Here is a 10,626-nt window from a genome sequence, read left to right as displayed (position 1 = left end):
CCGCCCCCCGCGTCCACAGTCTGCGGAGCTTTAATATTCCCAGGAAAGCCCGAGTTGTTGTTGTTGTTATTGAAGAAGGGGCCCGCCTGCTCGTCCATGGCCGGACCGGGCTGATGCTGCATCTGCTTCGGGTCCGGTACTCTCACCTGAGTCGGTAAAATATCCTCCGGAGGGAAATACGGTCCATTAAAAACGGTCCTGTTTCTGCAATACAACTCCTGTCTGAAGCAGCTGTCAGATGATGCGACGACTGCGAGGTACCGGAAATAATACAGACGCACACTTCTGGTGTACGATTTCAAAATAAAATAAACGTTGTTGCACAGATTTAATGAGCCATTCGCAGTTTCGCTGTACCGGCCGTGTGTACTTAGACTTGCATGGCTTAATCTTTGAGACAACTCAAAATGAATACAGTCCATAACAATTAGGACGTCCCTTTTTGAGAAAAATGGTAGGGACACTTTTCTCAGATATAAAAAAACACTACTGCAACAATGCACGGGAGAAACACTTTCTTATTCTCTATTAAGTTATTACTCATATTAAAAAGTGTTGCAGGTCCAAATCGCACCAGAGGTACACCCAAAAAGTGTGAACAGTCCTGGAGTGGTGGGGACACATTTGGCAATTTCCAACAGTGGTGTGGAAATGTCCCAAATGTCCCATATGATGCATATGATAACAATAATACAAATACAAATAATAATAATAATAATAATAATAATAATAATAATAATAATAATAATAACAACAATACCAAACACCAAAGTAAAAATAATGATTAAATAGGAAATATGTAGTATTTTTTGTGTATTTACTAGTGAATTATGATATTTTTCAGTAGAGTCAAGAGATACAAAAACATGACACAACAGTAGGATGAAATGACAATAGCAGATCAATTATTTATTAATTACCAAATGTCACACATACACTCAACTTGACATTGAAAATAGTTAGATAACGCATCTTACAAAATATAATAATTTTAAAGGGTTTTATTTAGTCCATTCTTTTTTGTTTTACTATGAATCTATTATTAATAATTACATTGGTTATCATATTTTTTAATATATATGTATTTTTTGGATGATCCATTTAAAAATAGTTACGAGAACTCGTTTTACTCACTATAATTCGACGAAGACTTTTATTTTGAAGGCACAGCCGTTTTAATACCGGTATCTCTTTGGCTAATGTAACATCTCTTGACACACCTGTGCGGTGACATCAACCCAGTTTAGTCCCTCCCACTACTGTAAATACTGTCACACCATTGGCTGATCAGATGAGTGACAAGAAAACTATTGAATTAAAGAAGAGCGTGGGCATCACCACACTAGTATGTGTGAAGCAAATCTTGTTGTTTCTCATTACAAATTGAGTTTTTAGCATTTATTTAATAACTCATTTATAGTCTCAGTGTTTAAATAAAATGAAATAAAACAAAATAAAATATTTGTTTACTCCTTTTAAGTCATGGAGTCTTAATTAAATCTGAACAAACACAATTTCTGGCCACGTTAGACTTTAACTTGTCTTTATTAATATTCATTTTGAAAATTGAACATATTATCTTAAATAATAAATCAGACTTTAGTTCCACCTGGAGTAAATTCACAAGCTAACCTGCAGTATACAAAGTAATTCAAACAGCTGCACATTTACCAGCTCTGATAACACTTTAATGATCAATCATTATAAAACATATCATATATATTATTCTGAAATGGACCAATCTGCACAATGAGTTGCTACTTTCACTATATTTTGATGATAATACTTTTCTACTTTTACTTGAGTTACATTTTGAATGCAAGACTTTTACTGTACAGAGTATTCCTACACTCTGAGTACTTCTACTTTTACTCAAGTACAAGATCAGAGTACATCTTCCACCTTTGCTGCTGTTCTGGGTTGTAATATACTTTGGAGCAGTGGTGAAAGAAGTAAGCTATTTCTCAGCTTGTGTTTATGAAACAATCAATAGAGCACTGATTCCTTTATATATTTTATGCCAATACTTTTGTACTGTTACTTGAGTAACATTTTGAATGCAGGACTTTTACTTGTAACAGAGTATTATACACTATGGTACTTCTACTTTTACTTAATAATCTGAGTACTTCTCCCACCTTTGCTGCGTAATCAATGAGAAACATTTACTCAAATACAATTCTGAGGTGCTATTATTGTAGATTCAGATCAATAATTCAACATATAATCAACAATATGATCTATGTAAAAGATAATACAGCTCAGTACTTCTTCCACCTCTGTTAATATTTGTGTACTTTCATCCAGTAGCCTAACATGTTCAATTCAGCTTTTCTAACTCTAATAAAGTATTTGTGGTCTTAGTATTTGTACTTCACCTCAGGGTCTGACAGAGAGCTGCGGATCTAACCTGACTTCAGATTATTCACGATGCTCTGCGGCCATGCGCCAATCAGCTGATGCGCCACAGCCGCCTGTCCCCGCTATTTAACTCCTGCTCTCTGCAAGCCTCATGTTAACCATATTCCTCTCCTTTCCTGCACCACACACAGTCACACTCACTCACTCACTCACTCTCACTCACTCACTCACTCACTCACACTAACACTAACACACACAGCATGCCTCCGTTTGACAAGACCCAGGTGCAGAGCAAGCCCTTCAAACTGAGGAAGAGCTTCGGTAAATGTCTCAAAACATGACAAAAAAAGTAAGACCACTTCTTTAAAAACAACTCTTTTAAAAACTCTGGTGATTTGTGTTTTCTTGCAGCTACAAGGAAACAAGAAGTGGCGGCGATCAGGTCGAAATTCCCCAACAAAATCCCGGTAAGTTTGCAGCAGAAATGCCTCCATTTTAAGCATTAAATGTGTTTTCTACATGTCTGTGTACTCACCGGTTCGCCTGGTGTTTGCAGGTGATCATTGAGTGCTATGAGAGGGAGAAGTATCTGCCTCCTCTGGATAAAACCAAGTTCCTGGTGCCGCATGAACTCACCATGACTCAGTTTGTCACCATCATCAGGTACAATCTCGCTGTTTTTCAAAAGTCTATACGGTTTGAACACGTACCTACTTTCGAAAGGGCGTCATTGATCTGTTTGCAAAGATGTTAAACATTGGGAATCTGACTATTTGCAGCCATTAAACCAGGTGATTAACCAGGTTTTAATATTTATTATTCCAGTTTAAATGGATTGATGGATATGGGATTTATCTTATCGATTAATGTGCTGATGATTTCCTGGTTTATTTGTAAGGTAGTAACCAGTTAAAGCGCCTTTTTGTAAACCAACCCTCCAAAACTTAAAGGGTTTTGAGTTTATACAATTGGGGACTGGAAATCTTTCTCATTGAAAATCCGCCCAATTGTTTAAGCTCTAAAACTATGGAATATTGTTTGTGGAAAATGTATTTAATCTACTTAAGAGGAAAGTCTCATTTTGTTTTTTCTTTTTAAGTTGTCTTTACTTTAATTCAAGGCTGCTCTTTTACATTGACAAGTGGTACTGTGTGAAGCTGGAGAAGAGATTTAAATATATATTTGTTTAGTAAGGAGATGTGGGTTAGGGTGTATCTTCTCTAAATGTTAATCTACAGAAAAACAAACGTCACTCTGAGTCCGGAGTTCCTGAGATGCTGTTAGTCATGATTACACAGCAGAGAGTCCCTGTTTACTACACACTGTTGTTCCTCTTCTAATACTGAGTCCTAATGCACACTTAAGAGTCCTCAACTATTCTTTAAAATGTAATCAACATATTAAACAATACTCATTTTAAAAGGGTGATCTATAATATTAATGGATTACAGTGCAGACGTCTGCTTTTATGTAAAGTGTCTCGAGGATGTTTGTTACAAAACATCTGACTGTTTGACATGGTCACTTCCGATTTTCTCCTTTTTTTTAATGAGATTTAAAATAAATGGTCGGTCACACGCTCGTCTCTGCTGCTTTTAGCGTAATAATTAAACTTGGATTCATGCAGCTTGTTAATAAATGTTGATTTTGAATCAATGAAATAACATATTTGAATGTAAGGACACATCTCTTGAATACATTTAAAAAAAAAAAAAAAAAAAATCTGTTTCTCTAAAGATAGTTTGATTAGAAGCAGTCAGATGTTTGTCTTTTGTTCTGCCAATAGTTTGATGTTAGTGTAAGTAAAAGGGTTTTATTTTGTCTTGCTAAGAACCGCAGTGACATTACTTAACCTTTCTTAACCTGTCCCTCCTTTTCTAAGTCTGGATAAACTGCATTGTAGCATGGCAGCGCTGTAGCTTCTGCAATGAGATGGAGGCTACATATCTTCATGGGTCGATGGCTTATTTTTTTAATTTATATTTTTTCCATGTAGTTATTACTCAAAGATTGCTTCTTTAAAAAATAAATAATGTTGATAGATTATAATCAGTGATTCTCCTTATCTGTGAAGATTATTTGTAATAATTTAGATAAATGTTGAGAATATTTATTAGTTGATTTCACTCATGGCAATTATTAGAAAATGAAACATGTAGACTTTACTCAATCTTTCTAAACTGTTGGAACAAATTGGCCCGTCAGTCACAGTTTACAAATACTTAGTTACATGAAAATAATAACATAATCAAATGTAACGCAACATATTTTTACAACGAATACAAACTGTTGTTATTCTGCTCTTAAGCAATAACCCCTTCACTTTTTTTGGTTCCTGATTTTGTGTTTGTCACAGTTACACAGCAGAAAATCAGCACTTTATCTTCTTCTGCGTGTTAATCTCCTGACTGCTCCGTGATCAGTTACAGCTTCTATCATGGAATATGACGAAACTGCAAAAAGCACGTTTTTAAAAAGCATGACGCATGAACATGCTCCTCACGCAACACTATCCCAAATCAATATTACATGCTCATAGTACACTGGATAGTCATTTTACACTAGAAAATGCTGCTTAGTTTCAAACAACATCTTAAATAAACTATAGTTTTAAAAGTAAATTTTAAAGGAGGTCTGTTACAGAGTTGGTGTCCACACTAATCTGCTGCAGAATAGTTTCCGAAGTTTCCTTTTTAATCTCAGTTTAGCGACTGGTTGTCTCTGCTGGATTCGACAATTCAACCACTCAGTGTTCATTTTGTAATAATACAATAGTGTCTTTCTATGAAGGAGAAAGATTAAGTATATTTTATAAAGGATTGAAGTCACTTGTGTATACTTCATTTAATGTTAAATCTGTCATTTTAAAGACGCCATTTAATCTGGGATTATTGTTTGTACGACATAAGAATGTTGGATTAAGGGAGGGGAAACATTTGTTAATGCTGTGCCGGGTTAATCAACATTTTTAAAATGACTATTTGGATTAATTGGGATAAATCTAACAGGAGGTTTCTTTTCCAAACTCTTATCACTTTGTCTTTTGTTAGTTTTTTTTATTTCTACTTTGATGCATTGTGTTTGTGCGACGCGTTTTAGTTTTCCAATGTGAACCCAAATGCCTAAAGTGCTCAGATTTAAGAGGCATTTGGTCCGGGCTGACGTCTGCAGCCTTGGGTAAGATCGTCTTGATCCATTGAGAGGCATCACAGCTCATCCACAGGCCATAAGACTACTGAATGCCTGAGTTTACACTATTTTATTGATTTTAAGTTAGTTTTATTATCGTAATGCATTGTTGAAGAACTTGTGACTCAAGTTTTTCAATCATTACAGACTACACTTTAGTGGCGTGTTTATATATAACACTACACTATGAGCTGTGGTGCAGTGCAATTTCACACAAAGTAAAATACACAAATGCTCAGAATGAAGACTGGAATCTGGTCAGCCCTGAGATCGAAAAAATAAAACATGTGAATATTTACATAGTGATTTCTTTGCTGGTGGGATAATCTCTCATAAGCTTTTTATTTTTGCTCAATTGAGTGTAATCTCAACCTCTTTATCAATTTTTTCCCCAAGACTTAACTTAACAAAAATAGTGTTTCTTGAGCTGTTTCTTGTGTGTCTACAATGTTTTTCTTATTTTCTTATTGCTGTGGCGCAGCACCTTTTTTCCTTGTGCAAAGCACTTGAGTTCCCAAACGCATACTTAAAATACTCAGACTTTAACACTGGAATGTTCTCAGAGATGCTGGTGATAAAACAATGGCAGCTTCACATTAGCGCTGCGGCTAACCGTGTGCTGTTTGTCCCTCATTAAAGTCTTCTCTCTGTCCTCTGCAGAGGTGGGAAGTAGTGGAGTACAAATACTTCGTTAAAGTACTTGAGTACATTGTTCTGGTATCAGTACTTTACTCCACTACTTATTTTACCGACGACTTTTTACTTTTACTTCTTACATTTTGAACCCAAATACCTGTACTTTCTACATTTTCCAAACCATCTGGTTCCTTTAGTTTGAATGTGTGTTTGGTGGCGTGATCATTATTATTTAGAGTCATTGCGTGCCTATTGATTTGAACACGATCCGTGTATCCATCATTTCCTGGTCTTCTCTAAAGAAGAGGGACCAATGAAAACGTTGTCATGTTGCCGTTGTTCAGCATGGAAACATTCATTAGCTAACAATGACATTATTGTTCTATTAATATAAAGGGAGGTCAGGTACTCTTTAAAACAGCTGCTAGTTATGGGTACTTTTTACTGAAGTACATTTCAAAGCCTCTTTACTTTGACTTGAGTAAAGAAGTTTAGTCAGTACTTTTACCAGAGTATTTTTGAACACGAGTATCTGTACTTCAACTTGAGTAAAGGATGTGTGTACTGTTGCCATCTCTGGTCCCCTGTCCCTCATTAATGTCTCCTCTCTGTCCCTCAGGAACCGCATGGCGCTGCTGCCCACTCAGGCCTTCTACCTGCTCATCAGTAACAGCGGTCTGGCCTCCATGTCCCTCACCATGGCTCAGGTTTACAAAGAACACCAGGACGAGGACGGCTTCCTCTACATGACCTACGCCTCACAGGAGATGTTCGGACACTGACACACAGAGCTCCTAGCCTTACATTTTATTCAGTATTAAATGGCAGCTGCTGCTGCTGGCCTCCGTATCTGCTGTAAATAGAAAACAACATGTTGTATTTATTGTAATATTTGTTACTGTTTTGGGATTTTAATTAAAGTATGTGGATCCAATAAATCTTATGTAAAGAATGACTGCAGTGTGGTGGTCCTGCTTGATCAAATATGACTTCATTAGATTCAAAGCCCCTCTTGAAACTCAATTATTAAAAGTATTACTTGTATATTATACGCTGCTGCAGCTTGAGTAACAGATTTGTAAACACTTTTTCAGGAAAGGCACCATTTGGAAGTGTCTGTATAAGTGTTTTAAAAGTGTTTATAAACTACACTTTTATATCACAAATATTAAAACTTAATACATCTCAATGTTTTTCTCTGGATGGGAAGAGACAGAAAATTATCTGAACGTAATTAAAGCTGTCAAATAGTGAAAGGTACAATATGTACCTCCTAAAATGAGCTAGCGTAAAACGTTTAAAGTTGTAATGCTTAAAAAGTACCTCAAATTTGACAGTCAGCTGTTTTGCGTCTGACTCTTTCCTTTCCTCCTCACTTATCTAAACTACTGACTCCTGCAGTGCATTGTGGGACATAAGTGAGGCTCTCAAATTGAATATTTGTGCAGAAGGTTCATAAGTCAGTTTCTGTACTTTTAAAGTAAACATCCAATAAATGCATTTAAATGTCCAGACGCTAGATGGCAGCAAATATCAACAAATCTGATCACAGAACTTCCCTCAATTGATCAGAAATCCATACGTTAGGTCTAACTCTAAGATAAACTGATAACTAGCTGTATTATGTATATCATTTACTGCATTTAATTTTAGGATATTACAATAATAGGGGACATTTTTTGCTCACGCAGTGTGGTAGTATCTTCACTTTTAAGCATCTGAATACTTTCTCCAACTTTCTCACACACTCACTAATTAGATTGCATCATGATAGTAAAACCACATCTTACTATAACTAACTTTATTTTGGCTAACTAGTTTCAGATATTACATTTTAAAGAGTTTATTTGCATTAATACATGTTATTGCCAAAGCACATTTTTAAAATGCAAACTATAAAACGGAACCATATTGACAATATTTTAGGACTTAAAATCCATAAAAGGAATCTATAAATAACTGATGGATATCACTTAAAGGTGGGGTAGGTAAGTTTGAGAAACCTGCTCGAGATACACTTTTTGTTATATTCCATGGAATGCTCTTAACATCCCGATAGCAATGAATACATTAAATGCGTTGACAATAAATACATAAATGTCATGTGGAAGCCATAGTACTGTAAAAGGCACGACCAATCATCTGAGCCGGCCCGGCTAAAATAACTTGATGGCCTACCTGCCTGTCAGCCTTCCATCTCGTGCACAAACTTATCTCGTGCCCTCATTGGTCATGTGCGTGTTCGTGTGTGTTGGAGGGGGGGCTCTGTAAGGAAGTCTGAAGGAAGGGTCAGATTTTTTTCGCCTGCGTAGTTTCAAATTGTAGTGCACTCGAGCTTGTTTCTCCATTCTTACCTACCCTACCTTTAAGATATATACATATATTATCAAATAGGAATAACAAAGAAAATACACAGAACAAATACATGTAGAGTTATAAAATCAACTAAAACAAAGATTGTGGTGACCACTGTATTACATAATTCAATCTAGGAACTACAGGCTGGGGGTATGGTTCCGCACGGACACATTTGTTGACGATACCTACTGTATACATTGTGTGGCCTCCTTGCTTCTCTTCCTCTTGGCTACTCGGACTGCAAGCCAGCAACATGTCTTTTTCTGCTCCGCAATAAAGTTCACTTTATCACCTCCACAATAAACATTTCCCATTCCTCAAATGAAGATACGTAACATTCACCGTTTTTAAATGTTTCGTCACTTGTGATTGATGCAAGTGCTGACCATGAACAAGTGTACACATTTTAAAGTAAATCAGATCACACATTTATTTTAAAACGTCCACAAAGAGGTGCTCTATTTCTCTGCTGCTTCACATTAAACAGTTTTATCTGTTGTGAGAAAGTGGTGCAGTGGTTAAGTCATTACTTCCTTTTTTTAACCAGATTTAATTACAGACGTCATTAGAGGAGCTGGTGAGAGTGGTTCTCTGGATCTCACTGAAACTCACTTCACGCTCCATTAACTGTAATTGAATTAACAAAAAAGTGATCACGTCCACTGAATCTGCAGAGGAGGAAACAGACTGCTTTAATTCAACTATAGTATGCCACGAAACAAGTTGAATATGTACCAATACATCGGGGATTTTCATGTCCAATGTTAGGCGCTGAAAATCGTATAACTACACAGGATACGGAGGTAGATTTGACCCAATATTATTTGAGTGAACAGAATAATAATCTGTGTGTAAATGTGTAATCTGTGACACATCCCACAAATGCAAAAAAAAATCGGAAACTGACAGATATGTTTTTTCGCAAACATAAAAAGGATCTACAAATACATCACATCATCATGACATGTTACTTGTTAGACGCTTGTATCCAAAGCGACTTACATACTCAATACTGTGGACAATCCCCACAGGAGCAATTTGGGGTGAAGTGTCTCAGGGACACAACGACATGCTGGCTGTAGTGGGGTTTGAACCTGTGACCCCCTGATCCGAGCACCAACGCACAACCCACTGCACCAAACGCACTGTAATACGTAAAAATAATTCCACAAATAAAGAAGATCTGTGAATATTATCATTTACAGATACATATAAAGCATTTGTGGATATCTTTCTAACATATACAACTTTCCATCTGGCATTTGTGAATGCAGTTTGTTTTTGTGGATCTCAATTCTCTGTTTGTTTATGGACTTTTACAGGACCCTGAGTCGTGTATCCTGAGCCGTGGATCCTGAGTCGTGGATCCTGAGTCGTGGATCCTGAGCCGTGGATCCTGAGTCGTGGATCCTGAGCCGTGGATCCTGAGCCGTGGATCCTGAGTCGTGGATCCTGAGCCGTGGACCCTGAGCCGTGGACCTTGAGTCGTGGATCCTGAGCCGTGGATCCTGAGTCGTGGATCCTGAGCCGTGGACCTTGAGTCGTGGATCCTGAGCCGTGGACCCTGAGCCGTGGACCTTGAGTCGTGGATCCTGAGTCGTGGCTGTGCTGTCGTTGTTCTCCTGCCTGACGCTCACCTTACTTCTTCTTTGATGGCGGCCAGAGGGTTGTTGAGAGAGAAACTGAGTGTATTTCAGTCGGAGGTTCAGTTTAATGTCCTGCAGCAATCAGATCAGCCGGTGACCGCAGGCCTCCTGAGGAAGAATCTCTGCAGTTAATGAAGCTTCACACACACACACACACACACACACACACACACACACACACACACACACACACACACACACACACACACACACACACACACACACACACACACACACACACACACAAACACACACACACACACACACACACACACACACACACACACACACACTCATTACGCTGTCTGGTTTTTCTCTTGTTTGGGAAATGGGTTTTGTCTTTCTCATCAATTAACAGACTCTGGGGTTTATAGAGGAGGAAATCAGGGAGAATAAACCTTTACATTAAAGATTTAACTTTTCACTTTAGTTTCCC

At 37.4% G+C, this 10,626-nt stretch overlaps 1 protein-coding gene across 1 annotated transcript; it reads left to right on the top strand.

The window, feature by feature from the left end:
* Positions 1 to 2,517: 2,517 nt before the first annotated feature.
* Positions 2,518 to 7,141, top strand: map1lc3c (microtubule-associated protein 1 light chain 3 gamma). Its single transcript, XM_079671375.1, has 4 exons — positions 2,518 to 2,682; positions 2,773 to 2,828; positions 2,918 to 3,024; positions 6,806 to 7,141. Exons 1-4 carry the CDS (start codon positions 2,622 to 2,624, stop codon positions 6,966 to 6,968), a joined length of 387 nt encoding a protein of 128 aa, XP_079527501.1. The 5' UTR covers positions 2,518 to 2,621; the 3' UTR covers positions 6,969 to 7,141.
* The last annotated feature ends 3,485 nt before the right edge of the window (positions 7,142 to 10,626 follow it).

This window comes from Notothenia rossii (assembly GCF_949606895.1).
Source record: "Notothenia rossii genome assembly, chromosome: 1".
Classification (NCBI taxonomy): Eukaryota; Metazoa; Chordata; class Actinopteri; order Perciformes; family Nototheniidae; genus Notothenia; species Notothenia rossii.
The sequence above is the reverse complement of the archived record's forward strand: the minus strand, read 5'-3'. Positions and strand labels throughout refer to the sequence as shown.

What these genes read in the sequence shown, in the direction of transcription:
- map1lc3c (XM_079671375.1), top strand. Translation starts at nt 2,622, where the DNA reads ATGCCTCCGTTTGACAAGACCCAGGTGCAGAGCAAGCCCTTCAAACTG. An exon ending in AATTCCCCAACAAAATCCCG is followed by an intron (nt 2,829 to 2,917) that starts GTAAGTTTGCAG and finishes TGGTGTTTGCAG; the next exon opens with GTGATCATTGAGTGCTATGA. An exon ending in CAGTTTGTCACCATCATCAG is followed by an intron (nt 3,025 to 6,805) that starts GTACAATCTCGC and finishes TCTGTCCCTCAG; the next exon opens with GAACCGCATGGCGCTGCTGC.